This window comes from Musca vetustissima, unplaced genomic scaffold (genome assembly GCF_032173495.1).
Source record: "Musca vetustissima isolate MV318-11 ecotype Yass unplaced genomic scaffold, APGP_CSIRO_Mvet_v1 utg5355, whole genome shotgun sequence".
Classification (NCBI taxonomy): Eukaryota; Metazoa; Arthropoda; class Insecta; order Diptera; family Muscidae; genus Musca; species Musca vetustissima.
Genome location: NW_026879329.1, coordinates 47,767 through 69,537, shown reverse-complemented (window position 1 = coordinate 69,537; position 21,771 = coordinate 47,767). Strand labels below are relative to the sequence as shown.

The following is a 21,771-nucleotide window of genomic DNA, read 5'->3' as shown; positions in this document are numbered from 1 at the left end:
CAAATTTTAGATGTTCTCGTCTACCATTCCCCCGTAATATAGTAATACCTATTAGTACGAATTTCCAAAAACCCCACCTTATCACACGCCTACCAAAACCGACCTACATGCCAAATTTCAAGTTTCTTGCCTTAGCCGTTTCGTCGTTGATGATAAGTCAGTCACTTATAACGCAACTCTTTTATATATATATATATATATATTAATACATATATATTATTTTTTCCAACCAGCGACATCTCTTACAGGAGGTCCATTTGAATTAAGGTCATCATCTAGTTTTGTCTACAAATTGTTGGCGCGTTGTTTCGCATTTGAACTCTGCAACTGTCCCTTTGCCAAATCGCTGTGTTGCACCATAAAAAAAAAGTTTGGAACTTACGATGCTGAGTCTGCAACTGATGATTTAAAAAACTGTAAATATAAATAAAACCTTTAATTGTGCTTACTTACACGTTTCGCTTCATTTGCGTTTGCTATTTTGTTAACGCAAGACATTTGCGTTTAAAGAACGAGTTTGACATGCGTTTTCGTATTACAGATTGCGGTGATGCCACATTTGCGTAAAGAAGATGCGAAAGGAGATACGAAAACAAATTAGAGAGTAACAATTATGCCATGCGATACAATTTTTCTTACGCATCGCAATACAGAGTAACCCCCCAGAATGCAATTGAAAGGAACAAAGTTCTAAAAGCTCTGGCTGACACCTTACTTACTTAGCTGGCTTGTTACAGAACGGTTGTTCCATAAGCCGAGCTTAAAAAACGATTTCTAATCGCGTCGGTCTTGTGCGCAAATCCACCAATTTGGAAGACCACGTTCCAAGATGTTGTCTTCTACTTGGTCTTTCCATTTAATTCCGCACAACATGGCCTAGCCACCGTAGTCGCTGCAGCTCAATACGACTGACTATGTCGATGTCCGCGTATAAATTGTAACGCTCGTGGTCCATTCGACGCCAATATTCACCGTCGACGCAGATCGGCCCGTAGATCTTTCGGAGAATTTTTCTCTCAAACACCCCAAGTGCTGCCTCATCTGCTTGCGCAAGTACCCATGCTTCCGATCCATATAATAGCACGGGTAGTATCAGCGTCTTGTAAAGTGTGAGTTTGGTCTGGCGGGAAGTGGCCTTGTTTCTAAACTGCTTACTTAGACCATAGTAGCATCTGTTGGCCATCACAATCCTTCTCCGAATTTCAAAACTGATGTCATTCGTTTTATTTATGGCAGTATCAAGACTTTATAAAGACTTTAACTACCTCGAAGCTGTAGTTCTCAAGTTCCACAGTTGGTCCGAGTCTACTAGACGTCTTGCGCGTTGATACCATCAGCTTGGTCTGACACCTTCTAAGGCAAATATAAGAAAACATTGGTAAGGACGAATAAGTACCTTCCCTTATTATGCAACCTCCTGATTGGAATTCCTTCTTAAACAACACACCGAATTGCAACGGGTTGTGTTGATGAGCGTCGATCAACTCCATGAGGAGACCGGGATTCTGTCCAACCATCATCCAGTGATTGTAAATCCACTTCCGTCAGGCTTCAGATGTTAACATGAAGACATCCCTGACGTAATTTTATCCGACATCAAAATATCGACTACAATAAGTCTCCGAAGCCAATAACGTACTGAACCAACATCCATCTTCATTCCAATTATCATAAAGTGATGGCTAATCTGCCTCCACGACACTTCCGTCAGGACTTCAGGTATTATCGTGAGGGAATCCAATACGTTATTACATCGGAAGCCAAAAGATCGTCGATAGCGAACTCGATGTAACAACTATGCGCCTACAGATGCAATAACGTATCCTCCTGCGTTTCAACCATCCCATAGTGATGTCTCGCGCCATTCTCGGTAAACGTCTGTCACCTCAGCCCATTGTATAAAATCTACGATCCGAAACGACCTGAGTCTTAGTCCTACTTGGCCAAAGTCTGTCACCTCAGCCCATTGTGTAAAAGCAATAGGACTGCTACAAGAACAACACTAACACTTCAGGTGCATTGAAGGCATTCAATATGTCAAAGATCATCAATAGCGAACTCCTGCAAATCTGGGGGGTTACTCTGTATTGCGTTGCGAAAGCAAGTGCGATGCGAAAGCTAAATGCGTTAAGAGTACAATTTGGTACTCTGTAACGCTCACGCAAACGCATTCGCAAACTAAATCGAAAATAGGGCAACACTGTCGCCACAAAGAAAACAATAACGAAGAATGACGAAAGGAAACGTCAAAAAATTTTAAATGAAAACATATTTTTGTGTGGTACGAGTGTTTTTTTAAACAAAAATGATGAACGAATTAAAAACAAAAAAATAATTTTATGAGATCGATCAAATATATTCTCCCTAAGTGACCACGGGTATTAAAATAGAAGTAAGAATTATGTTACAAACGTTTTCAAATATTTAATTTCTATAGATTTATACAAAATGTTCGTCTCAATAAAGATTCGTTTATGTATTTATTAAACGCGCGTCTTTCCAAATAGATCCACAACAATTCCAACTCCAATAAAAGAGACCGCTGCTTTGAAATTGCTTGGACAAGGTGGTTATCAACACCAACCTGTAAATATGCACGCATAGTTTCACATTTCATATAAAAAAATATAATACATTTCTTTTTCCAACCACCGACATTTTTTACAGGAGGTCAATTTGAATTGAGGTCATCAGACAGTTTTGTCCACAAATTGTTGGCGCGTTGTTTCGCATTTGAACTCTGCAACGGTCCCTTTGCCAAATCACTGTGTTGCCCCATAATATCTACTTAATACCATAGACAGACGGCAGCCTTAATTTGCATTAAAAAGTTCTTAATTTGAATTAAAATTTACCCCTGACAGACGAGAGTTTATTCATTTATGAACCAGTTTTCTGTTTCAAAACAATTGTTTGTCTGTGTGTAGGAAGAAAATATTGACATTTGTTTACAATATTTTTTAGGATTACATCTTTTTGAAATTAATACATGGCAGGAAGGAAAACTAACAGCTATAATGAAGATAAAACAGCTCCAAATTTGAAGAAATGTTGAATTTTGCCTTTATTTCTAATTTTTATTTTCGTAAACATAAACAAATTTGACAACAATCAATTTATTTTCTACAGCATTGCCATATTGAAATAGCTTAATTCAGTATAAATTCAGTTTGATTTTGTGCATTTACAACACAAAAAAATGAGGATAATGTACAAGTTAATTTAAATTAAGGCTGTTAATGCAAATTAAGGCTGTCGTCTGTCTAGGCTATAAGTTAGGAACTGACGTTGCTGAGTCTGCAACTGTGACTTTTTTGCCTTTTACTTAAAAAAATTTACAATTTATATATAAATAAAAAAATTAATTGAGCTTACTTATATGTTTCGCTTCCTTTGCGTTTGCTATTTTGTTAACGCAAGATATTTGCGCTTAACGAACGAGTTTGACATGCGTTTTCGAATTACAGACTGCGGTGATGCCACATTTGCGTAAACTAGATGCGAAAGGAGATACGAAATCGAATTAGAGAGTACCAAGGTAGATATACAAGGTAGCCGCATCGGCGAATTTCTACAACAAACATCGGTTGTTGTATTTTGATATGTCAAAAATATTTTGCCAAAACAAACAGATTGACAAGATTTTTGTACACAAATTCTTGTAGAAAATGTTAATAAAAGTATTGCCAAAAAAGCTCTTCGAAATTCGGAGATTTTCATTTATAATTTTGTTTTTTAATTTTTTGGTTCAACATTACAACAACATTTTTGACATTTATTTGTCCAACAGCTGGGCCGATGCGGCTACCTTATTAAATATACCTTGGAGAGTACCAATTACGCGATGCGTTACAATTTTTCTCACGCATCGCAATACAGAGTAACCCCCCTGAATCAACAGACGGTCTCCGAAACAATAAACGGCAAATTAAATCCTAAACCAATATCCTCCTACATGAAGGCACATTCTCTCCGGCTACCCTCTTCCAATCGTAATTCCGTACATGCACAAATAAGTTAACAGATTTTCCATTTTCTTCCCTATTCTGTTTAAATAATGAAATTTTGACTAACCATTGTACTATTAATCACTTTTCACAATTTTCCATTATTTCAATATTATAAACAAAACACATAGTATTGGATAACTTCAAAATCGAATAATTTTATTTCGAAAAAATTCGGTGTATACATATATAGTATTTGAATTAATAAAAGTTTTTTCCTTTTTTTATTTTTTGTATATAAATATTTTAATAACATATATCATTGGCGGGATATAATTGGTAAATATGTATATATATAGATATTAATATAATTAATAATGATTTATAATTATAAAAAACATCACATATGAATTTGAATACTCCAAATGTTTTGGTAGAAAGAATTTTGTTCCAAGATTATGACGTGGGGGAGGATGATAATACAAAACGCGTATTATACACTATCCAAGATAAATTGTTAACGGATTTCATTGATTGTTGATCAGTCCATTATCGTGAGATTGTTTTAGATATTTTGTTTTTGTATTTTATTTATATAAAAAATTAAAGATGCTGTCCTCCTCCTTTAGGTCTATTCAACAGTTGGCGGCATTTTGGTATAGTTGGGATATTGAGCAGCCGAAGTGGTTGGCAATAGACGTTGTTGCAAATCACGATTGGCACGAATCTGTTTGAACAGCGAATAAATGGCATTCCAGATAATCAATTGAATCACTGTGAAAAAAGGAAGAAGAAGAAAAAGACGAAGGAAAATAATTATTATAAAAGATAATACAAAAAATAAATAAAATGTAATAATTAATACGAATATGGTTTGTGTGTGTTTTTGTGGGCCTTGAGTCATATAAACATTAACGATGTATGTCAACAAAAGTTATATAGATAAGATGTGTTGTTGTTGATATTGTATTATAATAACACCGACAACCCACTAAAGATGTTCTGGACAATTGTATACAAAATTCTTATAGGTACTGGATTTGGATATAAGGAATTAAATTATAGGAAAAGTAATAAAAACCAGTAAGTAAAGTCTGTCTGGGCCGACTATATGATACCCTCCATCCATACATATGCTTTCCTACAACCTATGCTAAATTTCAATGAGACAAATTTGTGTAAATCGATTAATAGCACACTTGATACACACTATTCGGCAATATCAATCAGACATCCGTTCGAAATATATATGGAAGCTATGACTGCATCTGCACCCATCACAAAAAAATCATTCTAGACTCAATTGGATACGTTGTTCAAAATTTCGTGTCAATCGGAGGAGTTTGGTGCACCATTTACCTAAAATCGGACGAAAATATATCGACGCCTCCGAACCATAGTATGCTAAGTCTGAAAAGTATGTTTTTCAGTAGAAGCTCTCAAAGTATGGAAGTTTCATATATCTTACGGGCCATGCTAAGTACATTTTTGCTTATAACTTTGGTTTGGATTGGCCGATGATTATTAAAATTTCAGAGAATATAAATTAAGGACCGTAGTACTTTAAAACATGCTAAGTCGACTTAGCATACTATGGTTCGGAGGCGTCGATATATGTGGCAGACATATCTAAATATGAACCAATTTTCAGGAAAATTAACACACATAATTCTAGACTTAAGTCATTACGCTTTTCGTGCAAATCGAATGGTAAATAGAGACTTTGTTCACTGTTTAAATTAAATCGTACGAAAATATATGTGGGAGCTATATCTAAATCTGAACCGATTTCCACGAAACTCAGCACCCATCATTCTAGACTTAATTTGGTATGCTTTGCAAAATTTCGTGCATATTGAGAGATATTTAGGGACTTTGACGCACCATTTACCATAAATCGGACGAAAATATATATGTGAGCAATAATTAAATCTAAACCGATATGCCAAATTTCGTGCAAATCGAAAGATATTTAGGGACTTTGGCGCACCATTTACCTTAAATCGGACGAAAATAAATATGGGAGCTACATCTAAATTTCAACCGATCTTCACGAAACTTAACACACATCATTCTAGAATTAATTCAGTACACTATACCAAATTTCGTGCAAATCGAAAGAAATGTAGAGGCTTTGGTACATCATTTACGTAAAATCGGATGAAAATATATATGGTAGCTATATCTAATCTGAACCGATTTTCACGAAACTTCACGTACGTTATTATAGGCCTAATTCAGTACGCTATGCCAAATTTCGTGCAAATCGAAAGATATACAGGGACTTTGGTGCACCATTTACCTTAAATCGGCCGGAAATATATATGGGAGCTATATCTAAATATGAACCGATTTTTACCAATTTCAATAGGATTTGTCCTTGGGCCAAATAAATGAGTTGTGCCAAATCTGTGCCACGTCTGACTACCCCATCTTAAACGTGGTCCTTCGAAATTTAGTACATCGAATCGTTTATGATATGAAGTAAATAAAATAATATTCTTGTTTTTGCAAAATAGTCAGGCTGAATCCCAGTTTGTTGTTTTTATAAAAAACAACTATTTATTAGTGGAGAATGTATGACATTGTTTGCCGAGGGGTAAGGCAGGGAAGACTATAGTTTCGGATCACGCCACTGATCCTCATCAGTTCCCTTAGTCTCTTGTAACAAAGCGAAGTACTTAGCTGACCAACGACATAAACTGCATGAGAATTTCGCTGGTGCCTCACTTCGAGGTTAACAAGACTATTTTGCAAAAACAAAATACAGATGGTATCTCAAATAAACCGCCAAAACAACTAAAATAATATTAGAGATTTAAGGGTGAGGCTAAGAGTTTATGCGAAATAGTATTTCTTTTGAATTATTGTTTTCAGATATTGCAATACGTATCTATTCTGCTTATTATTAATAGAAATTATCAAGCTATTATTACAGTTTGCATTTTAAGTTGAAGATTATAATTTTAGCTTGCAAGCCAATTATAAATCCAGATCACTTAATTAAATTCTTTCCGTACCACCTCAATATATCACAATTCATGTGCACACAACAACACACACACAAATATGCAACGTAAGCAAAAATAATAAAATTATAATTGATAATGTAAAAAAAAACAGAACACAAATCGGGTAAATCACCGCAAATAAATAATTGTTTATAATAGCAAATCGTAGAAAAACACATTGCCCTGCATGTCGGACGGGCTCCCAACATGCATGATTGATAACTATGCCGATAATGATGATTCATTTTTCTGTTTTTTTTTCCTTTGGTTTTACTTACCCAAACCCAGTGCAGTGCCAATGAGTGTTCCAATTGTTGAGCCTACTGGAAGTCCCTTAGCAATAGCGACATATATCATGTATATGAAGTTCAGGACATTGAAAAAGATGAAAATGTAGGCATTGACCAACCAAGGTGTCAACAGAAGATGACGTTCCTGCAAAAAGGGAAGCAAGAAAAGTTATTAAAAATACAATAAAAACCATTCCATAAAATACGAGTGAAAAATAAACAAATGAAAGGGTAAACACAATTAAATGAGAATTTCATAATCTTATGCAAATGTGAAGTTCTTATCAAAAAACACACTAGGATTTAAAATCCTCTTCTTAGCAGATTTCCAAGTTTAACGGTTAAATAAGAAAATGTATCCTTATAAATTTGTTTCTACGTCCAATGAAGAAGACAGAAATTGCAATATGAATTTATAAAGTAAAATTAGGAGGTGTCATTATTGAATGACATCTACAAAATATTGTCAACGAATTTCAATACACTTAATGTTAAAAAGAGGCTGTCTCATAGGGCCACATTTAGTGGTTTTCACTGATCAATATCCCATGGGTTTAGCAGTGAGATTTTAGATTTAGAGATAGATATTTCTTTACTGATAGATAGTTGCAAAATTTCGAAAATATACAATAGGAACAATCACTATACGCTTCCTGGAATACTTTTTTTTTTTGGAACTGTGACAAAACAAATTACGCACACCGAGTGGTGGCCTATAATTCATTTTGATGTTCACATTTGTATGAAAGTAGTCATATCTGTTGTAGATAATAAATAACCTGATAAATTATATATTATTGATCGGGTTTATACATCTTTGTCATGTCAGCATATTAATAGATATTAACACAATTTAAAATGTTATGTTCGGATGAAACTGTTTATATCCTCCTCCATAAGTCGGCAACATTTAATAATTCTGGTGGTCCCATTACATTGGAGCTCCCTTCAATTATATCGCATGAAATTAGGGCTTGGATCTTCAAAATGCCTTAAAACTAGGACGCCGTTTTATGGGAGCAATGCCAAATTATATACATAGCTTTGACATTTCTTAATGGAGTTCCATTACCCATTGAGAAAAATAAATAGCAAATTTCGTTGACTGAAGTTAGATTATAAATTTAAATTCTTTAACAGAACAAATACTTTGTATGAAATGGGAAAAAATCTTGTCAATAAATAGTAATCTCGTCGTTTACATCCGTTTTTGGCCTTTAAGCGTAATGGATTATAAGCGAAAAGTACTGTTTTATCCACTGGTATTATTTACAACTTAATAACGGTTAAAAGTCAATCTTCTCATGGAATATCAAGTTAAATATTGGATAAGAAATTGTTTACACTTTACGTGTGAGTTTGCTTATTTGTATAGCCATCGTGAGAATTTGAGATCATGGGACGCCACACAAGGATTGCTGAGAGAATATAAGTTCTTCACCATGCTAAACTAGGAAAATAGCGGAAATACTCGATGTGTTGTCAAAAAAAAAAAAAAAATATATATATATATATATATATCATATTGAAACACTAAACCGAGAATCGGATTTGCAACAACCCGAAAACCAGTTGAACTGAAAAGCACACAATTCCGACCGTAAAGCACGGAGTTGGCTCTTGGTATGGGGATGTATGAGCGCTGTCGGAGATGGAAATCTCATTTTAGCAAGATAACGACCCCAAACACAAATCACATATCGTTCGGATTGAAAACACGCATACTGTGTAGAATTTTTATTTGAATTAAAATGATGCGTAAGGGCATGCTATGCTGCAATGTACCATGGTGAAATTTATTCGAACTCAACATAAAATTTAACTACTGCACAGACATTGCTTCCTTTATTCAGCTAACATCCCTCTACTTGGACGATATCCAAAAATGAACCTATACCGATAATTCTACAAACCGGTTTATGTAAACCATTGTGTACACCAAATACACTTTTCAACAATTTTTAATGAAAACCACAACGCGTGGACTGATACTAATAACTAGACCTCGGATTTTTGCATATTTTTTATGCTTTATCCGATTGGACTCAAATTTTGTATTTAGGCGTTTCATGCTTTAATTGATCGATATTTGGGGTCATGTCAAAAATATGCAAAATATATGCAAAAAATATGCAAAATATGCACGGTATGCTGGGTCGATATGCGATAAATATATGCAAAAAATATACAAAATATGCATTGTCGATATGCAAAATATGCAAAAATATGCAAACATATGCAAAAATATGCAAAATATATGCAAAATATATGCAAAATATGCAAACATATGCAAAATATGCAAAAATATGCAAAAATATGCAAAATATATGCAAAATATGCAAACATATGCAAAATATACAAAAATATGCAAATTATGCAAAAAATATGCACGGTATGCTAGGTCGCAATATTAAAGATAGAACTTTGAAATTTTGCACATATATTATTATTACTCCTAGGATGTTTGGTATTGGAAATGGGATATATCGGTCCACGTTTTAGTATATCGCCATATAACGGTTATATATGTTTGCATGTTTTATACATATATTTAGCAAATTTTTCATAATGCCCCAAAAATCTAACAGTTGAACCATGAAACGCATACATACACAATTAGATTTCTATAGGTTAAAAATAAAGAATGCACACAAATTCGAAAACTACCATGATTTTTTTTTTTTGTTTAAAATGATTGCATATGTGAAATATGTTGCTCATATTTGCACATATTTTGCATATTTTTGCTTATATTTTTCATATTTTTTGCATATTTCTCGCATGCCGACCTAGCATACCGTGCATATTTTTTTGCATATATTTGGCATATTTTGCATATGTTTGCATATATTTTGCATATTTTGCATATTTATTGCATATCGACCTAGCATACCGTGCATATTTTTTGCATATTCTTGCATATTTATCGCATATCGACCTAGCATACCGTGCATATTTTTTTAATATTTTTGCATATTTTAACATATATTTTGCATATTTTATGCATATATTTTGCATATCGACCTAGCATATTTTGCATATCTCGTGCATATGCAAAATATGCAAATATGCAAAAAATTAAAAAATATGAACCCTTCAAATAAGTCTAAATCCTTTGAAACGAATTTGTGTCCAATCAGAATTTCGATATCTTCATTATTAAAAAATATGCAAAATCCGAGGTCTACTAATAACGCATGGTAGAATATACAATCCTCAAACTACTGCAATTTAGATCACATAGTGTAGGAATTAGCGAATATTTGGGGTTATAATTATATGTAATGACAAACATATGTCCATTTCGAACCCAATATTGTTGTTTTGTGTCTCAATTCTATCCTTCAGGAGGTATAATTATATGGGGGAGATGCCTAAATGCTGGTCGATATATTTCATTATCGTCAGGTTCGAGTTTTTTTATCACGATTTTCTTAGAAAGCGGAATGATTACAACTGATGGCTAAATCGTCTTAGAATTCCATACTTTTTCGGATAAAAACTATATGGGGACAACCCCTACACACGGAACTAATCAGCTAACTATTTTAATATAAGAAGGGGGTTATATGGAAACTACCCTTAAAAGGATGCGAATATTAATACTTTTTGGTAGGTAGATTTGTTACCATATGCGACTACACCATACCAAATTATAGCGAATTCCGTTGAAACCCGCGCTCAAGAACCCAAAAATACCGAAAATTGGGGGTGCCTTTATATGGAGACTACCCAAAAAATTGACCTATATTTATTAATTTTAGTGGAGAAATTTGGTACCAAGAAGACTCTTTGGTACCAAATTTCCACGAATTCGGTTGAAAAACGTGCTCAAAAACCCCAAGATATCGAAAATTGGGCGGTACACTGAAACCTGGGCCAATATTAATAATTTTTGATACGGATATGTATTATTGAATGAGAACATAAAATGCCAAATTACAGTCAATTCAGTTGAAAAACGTGTTTAAAATACCGAATATTTGGGGGTACAGTGCAAAATTTCAGTGCTATTTCACACAGACGGCCAAGAATAAATCGACATAGAATTTTATTCTGATGAGGTGTGTGCAAACGGAGTGACAAAACATTTTATCATAGTGGGTGAAAAAATAACCATAACTATTACAAATCGCACAGTGTAAATAACCTTTAAATTGCTTTTACATATGTTGCCGGTTTGTTACAAATGTCTAAATATGCGTCGTATAAATTTCCAACTCCGTTCTCCTTGTGTAGCTAAGTCAACACGCTTTTGAAGTGTGAACAAGACCCAAAGAAGATAAAAGTCATAAAAGAAAATGCGCACAAACCCATATGCAACGAATTCACAAATAAAATTAAATAAAATTTCTATATCATCAGATTTGTGTTTTGGCTGATTATGCACACGTCTCCCCAACCCAATATCATAACAAACAACAACAACGACGATACATACCTTAACTGTGCCCACAATCAACAGCGAAGATGCAATTACATTTGTCACACTGGTGGTCAGGTAAACGCACAAAGTAATGATAACAGCTGGAAGCGAGAGAATGAAAAAAAGAAAGAAAACATAATGCAAATATTTACATTATTGCAGAATTCCAAGATAACTTAAAGGTCGCTGACATTCCGCAACTTACCGGTCCTTATGCCCACATCATCGACAGCATTCGTAGTGTTATCGATATTGTCCTGAATAAGCTTCACCAAATCATCCAAACGGGTAAAGGCCACACAGAGCACGATAGTCGAAAATATGGAACCAATTAAATTGAACCAACCGATGACAATGCCCACAGTGGACAAACGAAAACCGCAGAAACTATTCATTGTTTTGGTGAGGGCGCAAACAACAAAGAGGCAACCAACGTCCGATGAATTTCACAATTCTCGGGAACAAAACGACAGTAATGAGGTACTAAAACGCGATGCAGTTTTCTTTTTTTTCGGTAATTCAATCAGAATCTACAGCAAATAACAGAAATGTTATCCACTTCTTATCTAATGATGGCGTACAAGGGACCAGACTGCACCAGAAAGTACTGTTTTGAATTGCTGGAAAATATCAACTAAAAATAAGCGTCGTAATTGTTCGTCTTGACGGGAAAAAGCTTTTTTGTGGCATAGAAAAGCTTTGTGTGTTCAGTGTTGGAAAACGTGTGCATTAGTTGTAGATAAATAACTGAAAGGGTGATACTTTAATGATTGCGTAATTTAAATGTCAAAAATATGAACTGCTGCACACTTTTCTAGTTTTTGCAAACAAATAAAAAATTAAAAGTTTACAATGGCACTGCGAAAACAGCGAAAATATGTTCACTCATCTACATATTGCCGACAACTAACCGGGTTTCGTTAACCCAGTGTGTTTCAATTGTCAATTCCTTTGTATATATGTCAAATAAATCCTCATAAAGTAGGTTAACCAGGTAAAAAGTTCTAATGTATATGCCGTTTTAGAGTACAATATTGCCATATACAAATTGGTTGCGGATCGGAAAAATTGTAAACTGAGATTTATAACTCGGGCTGTGTCATAAAGAAATTACAGAAAATTGGGATCAAAACCCACATTTTACAGGGGATATCGTAAAAAATTACAACATAGGAAGATGTGTTACCAAATGACTACCCAAATTACAAATTACCATTTTCTATACCAAACTTCCCAGCAGTAATTGCAATGTATGTGCAAAAGCCCTTTTAATTATTGCGATCTCTATCGTGATTAAAATAGACGGACATAACTAAATCAACATAGAATTTTATTCTGATCAAGAATATATACAATATGGAGTCTTCGACGGTTATTTCGTGGTGTTGCAAACAGAATGACAAATTTAATATACACTTCACCTTATGGTTCCCTTAAATAAAGTCTAATATCACAGGTTGGAATTGGATTAGGATCGGAATTACAGCGAAATAGTTTCTTATATTGTTATATTTGTAAATTGTTGGATATTTGGTTCACTTATGCGACTCAGGTCTATTGATTGGGCTCAACATCATCTTGTGATGTCACGGATGGCCATGATTATCATAATCATTCTCCGCAATTTCAAGCGCCTTTTTCATTACATAAAGCTCGCGAACGAGGACATAATATAAAATTTGAAGAGGTTTCTATCATTATTTGATACATTATAGGTACCAAAACATGTGATATCACATCCAACCCTTGTATCAGGTGCAAACATTGTGAAGTGCTACTTGTATAGAACTCCAGCTCACAGTTATAGCATGTATTAAATCCATAGACATGTTCTGATTCGTAAAATTAGGGTATTCGTTCTGGTAGTTACTTTACTTCAATATACATAAGGAATAATGTCGATTCCTTCGAAGATATCGTCAAATTCGTTAAAGGTTACGCTATAGCTGGACTTTACTAGGATTTTCTGCTATTATTTCATATAACCACTTGATGTTATAGGTATTCCATATAATAATATTCTAGACAGTTTCGGGTGAAGGCCTCATCTCACCGTCGTCAAGCATTTGAGCAAAATACTGCTTCCTTTTAACTCTTCACTTACATGTTTATAATGATATGTTTTGCTGTTCGGGAACTCGTAATGATTCTTCCTAAGAATATGAACTTATTCACTTACTGTATCTTTATATCCTTTATATAGCTAATTTGCTGCAAGACGGGATATATAATTTTTGAGTTAATCATGCAGAATTGTTCGCTATATAAAACATCATGTTGTGTAAAAAAATCAGATATTTTACTTATTCAGATGATATACTAAAAATCCCTTTTAGTATGAGGTTAGTACATTACACAAAAACAGAAATAAGAGAGATGGATTAGAAATTCTCAAGTTGTTGTAAATCCGAATTTCGTTTTGGAATATGAACGATTTTGGCTATTCTCCATGACTGCTTCATCTCATTTTCCACAAACACATAATACATATAGCGTTTTGTTATGAGTGGCAGAGCCCTTCTTTTGTCATGTTCAAAAGTAGAAACCTTGCTATTGCCAAATAGGATCATCTCAGAGTGCTCAAATTCACAATATACCACCTAGTCTCTCCTCTCTTCTGTTGTAAGAATGAAATTATTGACTGTAACCTGTAGTGATTCCATGTACTGTGTATCGTGTCATTTATTTTTCTGACATTACTTTGGAACCTCCATGTGTTTCATTGACATTAACTTCTTCAGTCTTTTCATAAAAGCTATTAGTTTTCGCTCTCTGCGCAATTTGTTTCCATGTCTCAATTATTCTGTTGTTTTCTCCAAGTTATAACTTGGATACTCTCTCGATTTTTTCACCGCTTCAAGCTGTCTTCTATAAGCTATTGTCAGTTCTTCATTCCACCAATATTTTGTCCTCCGCTAGACTTAAGATCCATGGTTGCCACTGTTACTTCTCCTGTTATGGCAGAAGACAAATGACAGGTCCAAAACTGAACCTTGCGAGGCCTTGTGCTTTTTGAAGATTTCTTTTTTCATAATTTTTACATACCAGACCAGTTTCTGCTTTCAAGAGTTCCAGTGCCTTTTGGATGTGCATAAAATTCACCATTTGCCACCACCTCGGTCTAGAAAACAAAGCAACATAATTTTTATCATTTGCACTCCTGACTTATGCATATATGTTTTTGGGCTTCTTAGCAACCGAAATGTAGGTATACGGTGTCAAAATGTCATTAACATAATCGTCCAATTTAGATGTTACTTCCTGTGGATCTCTTTGCTTATTATTGCTCCCACTTCTGAAAAGTTGCAATCGCCCCATAAGATCTCGAATCTGTTGTTTTTGCTACACAATACTTATTTGTTTCAATCTCCTTTTTTCGCTTTGGGCATTTATTTCTGTCCCTGCAGGTATGATCAATTTGAAAAATGAAATTATCCTCTTTTTATCTTTATAACCTCTTTTTATCTTTATCTAATTGCTTACATTTTATAAGCTTAATATTTTCTATAAAATATTGCGTTTTTGTTTCTTATTTCTCATTACTTCTGACTCACTAATGTCCACCAAAACAATAAACTCACCTTATGATAATCTGTATATATTACAACCTCGTCATTGACTCGCCTCTTCTTCATCTTCATCAAGTCAGCACGCGGTATAGAGTTCCGAAGATGATAATTACCGATAATGGGGAACAAAGAGTTTGGACAATTTCTTGGAGACATGGGTATTCAACATCAAACCACTGCCCGTATATCCCACAAGGTAACCCAACATAGAGAGCAAACAGAACAGAAAATAATAAAATGGTAAAAACTATGATTGCCCAAGTTTCCAATCAAAGGCATAATAAATAATGCTAGAGATAATGCTCGCGATAAACACTAGCGCTTCCGAATCTACTGGATATTAACCTGCGCTTTATATGACCAGGTCATCACGGGAACCGGCGGAAGGGTAGTTCGACCGGAGGACCGAGCTGACAAATTGAAATATATATTCTCCACCGTCCGGCGTAAAAAAGGCATTATAACCTTCGAAGGCATTTGTGGAAGCCAAACATTGGAGAAAATGTGCTACTACGACTACATCCACAGTCCAGGGCCATAGATAGTTTTGCTGTCAAACTAGCGGTGCTGCGTTCACCGTCATTACGACTTTCCTCTGACCAGACGTCAACAGATTCTGATGATGAAGATTATCGCCAAGGAAATGACTTGGTTTCATAAAGCAAACGGGCCTACAGTATCGATATTTAGGATGCAAATGTTTTGAGCGGATCGTAACCATCCAGTTGTTGGTGCCATATGGGAATCGATCACCGGTTCCAGCCTTAACTGAACGAGAAGATGAACCGATACAACGTAGAGTTGAAGAAACAGAGCAATCCGTTGAAACGTTCGACCTAGAGACCCAGTCGGCTGTTCCAAGATGTCAAACGAATTTCAGCGATGTTTCCGAATTTTCAGTCTCTATTTAGTCCGCAAACGGTGCAGCCCGATGATAGTAACGGCACTTGAATGTTGGCGGCAGCAGGAACAGTGCAGCCCGATGAAAGGGAGTAACGACTCCCCACTCAACCAGACCACTGCCCCGATTATCACCAACGCTCCTCCTTTTATACCTGTTGGTGGCGGGCTTATCACTAACATGGTATTTACTTTTAATCGGATTAATAACTTTTAGTGTGGACTTTTGCCGCCAGGGGTTCCAATTTCTGGATGCATAGTTTATGGTGTTATCGGTAGGGGGCCTTCTGACCGTTAAAACTATATTAACACATGTTTTCATTACAAAGAAAATTAAATGTCGATGTGACCAAAAACAAGTATTCACGACTTTTGGTCGTTAATATTTGTTTAGAAATTCCTCGTAAGTGGAACGATCCATTCTTACAAAAAATTTAAAATCACTCTTAATTAATAATTTTTCAAGCATGAATTCATTTCATTTTTTTATTTCTCTTTTTTATGTTTTCATTTTCTTTTGTTTTTAAGCACGCGGTCAAAATCTGCAAAAACGGCTTCGTCCGTTATCGACATTGTATGTACAGCACGAAATCGGAAGCGAAATGAATGAATGAACCATGTGCACTGAAAGCTTCATGTACACGTACACGATTTTGATGTCATGCATTTTGACCCTCTGTGAGGCACTTTAGGCTTAGTTGCTTTATCCGAGATAAAGCAGTTCGTCTTCGGACGGACAAGAAGGAAACAATTTAAAAAATGTAATACGCTCACGGGCTTAAAAAATAATATTTTACAAAATGGCGATTTTTTAAGCTTTCGCTTAACTAACACGCGTTTTAACTATTTTACGAAATTCTTCATATACGAAATAACCTATCAAGTCTGAACATATCAACTTATTAAAGCTGAACTCAATTTTTTACATTAAACAACCGAAAACAATTTTACTAACATTTTTAGAGTTCGTCTACCCATCTATACATGGTCCTATATCTTCTATTCTAAATAGAATGTGGACAGAAACCTGTAATTGAACTTCAACTTAGGCAAAAATAATATTGTTACGAATATAACTTTAGATTTAAGTTAATTTAGATGAATTCCGTTAATTTAAGAATTTGAATTGTAACGTAAATTTCTACTAGGCAGTTCATTCGAATTACTTCACAACAACAACTACTGTATAGACTTTTCTACATCCTTCCATTTCCTCTTTCATTGTCTATTTTGTTATTGACGTACAATTCTTGTTAAACGTCATCATTGATGATCGCTTAATTCCTCTTTCTTTGTTACTCCCTCCCTCGTTTGTATGTGTTTGTTGCATTGGTAGATTGTTCAAATGCTACCAGATTGTTCGTATCTAGATGTTACCAGATCGTCTAGAAACTTCTGTAGCGACAGGCAAGGCTCATATAAATAGAGGAAATGGCAAGGCAGTTAGTCAGTTGTGAATCAGATCGCGAATTGAAACAGTCAAGTAACGTGCAAACTAAAGTTGTGTCAATAAAATCATTGTAATAATCGTAATCAGAAAGAACCCGCGTTTTATTTGGTACGAACTGTATTGGGAAATAAAACAACGTCTACACGGGATTAAGTAAAATCCAAGAACGTAACAATTGGTGTCGGAAGTGAGATTACGATAATACTACGATGAAGTTTAAGGATCTACGAGTGGAAGACTTGAAGAAGGAGCTTAATAAATTGGAATTGTCCTCTACTGGCAACAAGGCTGAGCTACAAAAACGTCTGTTGGATGAGTTCGAGCGCCGTGGTATGAACATCGATACATATGAGTTTGACAGTAAGGATGAAGTGGATTTATCGGAAATGGGCGAATCCAACGGTGGGGAAGTCTCGTCAGTAGCTGCCAGGGGTGACGATTTAAGAGAAATTCTGGCTAAAATGTTTGAGGAAAATTCCAGAAGATTCGAAGAGAATTCCAGAAAGTTAGATGAACTCAAGGCAGAGAATTGTAGAATGTTTGACGAAAATTCGAGAATAATGAACGAGAAACTCGAGTAATGTGAGTAAATGAGAAGTTATTGGAAGGAGAGTGGAAACCGTGGAGGTCCAAATTAAAGAGTTGAATAAGAAAGTGCAGTCGGTTGACGAGAAGATTCTGTCCGTGGATGTGAAATTTCTGGCCCACGACCTCAGGTTTACGAATCTGGAGAAGAAAATGTCGGAACTGGAAATTAAAGGTGGACCGGTGCGAGTTCCTGATAACACACTAAAAATCAAACCTCCTGTATTCGACGGCTCTGCGTCATTCAATGTTTTCAAGTTACAGTTCGAGACAGTGCCTTCTAGAAATTCGTGGAACGACAGCGACAAAGCGGTTGCACTACTTCTGGCATTGAAGGGCAGTGCTGCTGATGTTATGCAGAGTATTCCTGTCGCTTCTAGAAACAACTATGAAGATGTTATTGCTGCACTGGAACGTAAGTACGGTGCGGAACATAAACAAAACATCTACCTTATGGAATTAAGGGGAAGAGTACAGAGGGCAAAAGAGACGTTACAAGACTTTGCAGATGAGGTGGAACGTTTGGTGCTAATGACGTATCCAGGAGAGAATCACCCATTGATGGACCGTATTAAAATCGAAACCTTTGTGAATGGCATACGTGACCCTGAGATTAAGTGTGCAACATATGCGTCACCAAAAGCGTCATTTGCCGAAACTGTGTCGTTTGCCCTTGCCCAAGAGATGGCAAGAATAATTGTTAAGCCCCAGACCCACAAGATTCGCCAACTGGAGACCGAATGTTGCGAACCCAAATCTCTCGTTAACTTGATCGAGGACGCCATGAGGCAGGTAATAGAAGAAACAAAATTAGTAGGGATGACTAAGCCCAGGATTAGATGCTACAACTGCGATAAAGCAGGTCATATTGCGCGCGAATGCAGAGCTAAGCGCAAACGATCCAGTTCATTGTCACCACCTCCAACGAAAGATGGTAGAAGAACGGCTCAACAGTCCACCAATGAGTCACCGTTAAACAGAATCGAGCACAGAAAAGGCGGAAAACACGGTAATGCTGATGCCCTGTCTCGTCGGCCGTGCAAGGTAGAAGGCAGGCATTGCTCAAAAGCTGAGAATAAAGAGAATATCGTTGATGTCCGACTATTGCAGTTTGAGTCGGGTGAAGATTGGTCGACGGAACAACGAGGGGATCCCATTCTGGGCAAAATAATTTCGGCCATAGAAACGGGCAAGCGACCTAGTCGCAAAGAAATTTCCTTCAAAAGCCCTCTTTTAAAATCCTATTGGGCCCAGTGGGACAGTCTACTTGTAATAGATCGTTGTTTATATCGCAAATGGGAAAGTGAGGACGGTAAATCTCACCGGAACTTGATCGTCGTCCCAGACTCCAAAATAAGAGATGTCTTGTCGGAGTTTCACGATGGGCCAAGTGGGGGACATCTTGGCATAGCAAAAACCGCTGAAAAGGTAAAGCAGAGATTCTACTGGGTCGGCTGTCAAAAATCCATTGCCGACTGGATCGCCAATTGTGAAAGGTGCATAAGAGCTAAAGGTCCAACACGGAAGAGTCGAGGCTATATGCAGCAGTATAATTCAGGAGCCCCTTTTGAAAGAATCGCAATGGATGTAGCTGGACCGTTCCCAACAAGTGACTCTGGGAACCGGTATGTCTTAGTGGTCATGGATTACTTCAGCAAATGGCCAGAGGTTTATGCTATCCCAAATCAAGAAGCCAGGATAATTGTGAATGTGTTCAGCAAAAATTGGATTTGTCGCTATGGTGTTCCATCGGAGGTTCATTCCGATCAAGGTAGGAATTTTGAATCAGCGATCTTCAAGGAAATGTGTGACTCCTACGGAATCAAGAAAACCAGAACGACGCCCCTACATCCATAATCAGATGGCATGGTGGAAAGATTCAATCGCACCCTGGAAGAACATCTACGGAAAGTGGTGGACAGTGGCCAACGAGACTGGGATGAGCATATTCCAAAGTTTTTACGGGCTTATAGATCGGCCATTCATGATTCCACATCCCGGACCCCAGCCAAAGTTCTGTACGGAAATGAATTAAAGCTACCTGGCGATTTGATATGCGGTGCTACCCCAAACGACGATGTGAACCAAGATGAAGACAGTCAAAACTCTTTTAGTAAAGTCCACGATGCAGTTCGCCATCGAATAAAAATGGTTAGCAACCGCATGAAGGCAAGGTACGATCGAGCGGCAAAAACCGATGGGTTTCAAGAAGGGCAACTGGTACTATTGTTCAACCCACAACGAAAAAAGGACTATGCCCCAAATTGCAAACGCACTGGGAAGGACCCTACAAGATTGTCACGAAAATAAATGATGTGGTTTATCGCATCCGGAGGAGCGACAGTCCCAGGTCGAAGATGAAAGTTGTACATTTGGAGCGGCTGACCCCCTACGGAACGGGAACTGTGCCTATTTGGGACGAACAGGCTTAAGCGGGGGCAATGTTACGAATATAACTTTAGATTTAAGTTAATTTAGATGAATTCCGTTAATTTAAGAATTTCAATTGCAACGTAAATTTCTACTACGCAGTTTATTCGAATAACTTCACAACAACAACTACTGTATAGATTTTTCTACATCCTTCCATTTCCTCTGTCATTGTCTATTTTGTTATTGACGTACAATTCTTGTTAAACGTCATCATTGATGATCGCTTAATTCCTCTTTCTTTGTTACTCCCTCGCCTGTATATGTGTTGTTGTTATTGTTCACTCAATGTAAGTTTGTATGTGTTTGTTGCATTGGTAGATTGTTCAAATGCTACCAGATTGTTCGTAATCTAGATGTTACCAGATCGTCTAGAAACTTCTGTAGCGACAGGCAAGGCTCATATAAATAGAGGAAATGGCAAGGCAGTTAGTCAGTTGTGAATCAGATCGCGAATTGAAACAGTCAAGTAACGTAAAGCTGTAAAGTAACGTGCAAACTAAAGTTGTGTCAAAAAGTCATTGTAATAATCGTAATCAGAAAGAACCCGCGTTTTATTTGGTACGCACTGTATTGGGAAATAAAACAACGTCTACACGGGATTAAGTAAAATCCAAGAACGTAACAATATAAAACACTTCAATGTGAGAGCACGTTAACTGGATTTATGTTGCAAAATCAACCCGATACCGCAGGTCTCCAAAATCAAATATTTAGATTTTCACATTTCGACAAATAACTGCAAAGAATCATATCGGCTATACACTAGGAATAGTTTACAGAGCAACATAATTTCTAAGCATACTAGGTGGATGTAGATTTGGAATAGGTCCATAGGAAAGCAATATTAAAACATAAGTCAGATCTAAACTGGAATAAGCTTACTAGCATCAAAAACACGACAAAATCTTTCCTAAGAAAATCTCTGGGGACAATGCATCAATATGTTTTACAATTATACAAGACTTTAAAATTGATTTATGATTATTTAATACTACTGATGATACTATTGATTTCATTAGAATGTTTCAGAGAATTTATATAAGACAGTTTGGTCTTTTTTTTATAAAAAAATCGTGACAAATTCTTATTTCTAAGTATTTAAATATATCAACTTGTGATCTGTTCGGGACCATTTATGAATGTGGTTTTCTATTTAAATA

At 36.0% G+C, this 21,771-nt stretch overlaps 1 protein-coding gene across 1 annotated transcript; it reads right to left on the bottom strand.

Annotated features, from left to right (window-relative positions):
• Positions 1-4,570: 4,570 nt before the first annotated feature.
• Positions 4,571-12,077, bottom strand: LOC133324156 (uncharacterized). The gene is made up of 4 exons (XM_061533039.1): positions 11,880-12,077; positions 11,690-11,775; positions 7,237-7,393; positions 4,571-4,721 (listed from the first exon to the last, which is right to left on the bottom strand). The coding sequence occupies exons 1-4, from the start codon at positions 12,067-12,069 to the stop codon at positions 4,579-4,581; spliced, it is 576 nt and encodes a 191-aa protein (XP_061389023.1). The 5' UTR covers positions 12,070-12,077; the 3' UTR covers positions 4,571-4,578.
• Between the last annotated feature and the right edge of the window lie 9,694 nt (positions 12,078-21,771).

Bases quoted from the DNA above. Each gene is read 5' to 3' on its own strand.
- LOC133324156 (XM_061533039.1), bottom strand. From the start codon at position 12,069: ATGAATAGTTTCTGCGGTTTTCGTTTGTCCACTGTGGGCATTGTCATC. The intron at 11,776-11,879 runs GTAAGTTGCGGA...TCTCGCTTCCAG, and splicing joins TGATGTGGGCATAAGGACCG to CTGTTATCATTACTTTGTGC. The intron at 4,722-7,236 runs GTAAGTAAAACC...CTTTTTTCACAG, and splicing joins TGGCACTGCACTGGGTTTGG to TGATTCAATTGATTATCTGG.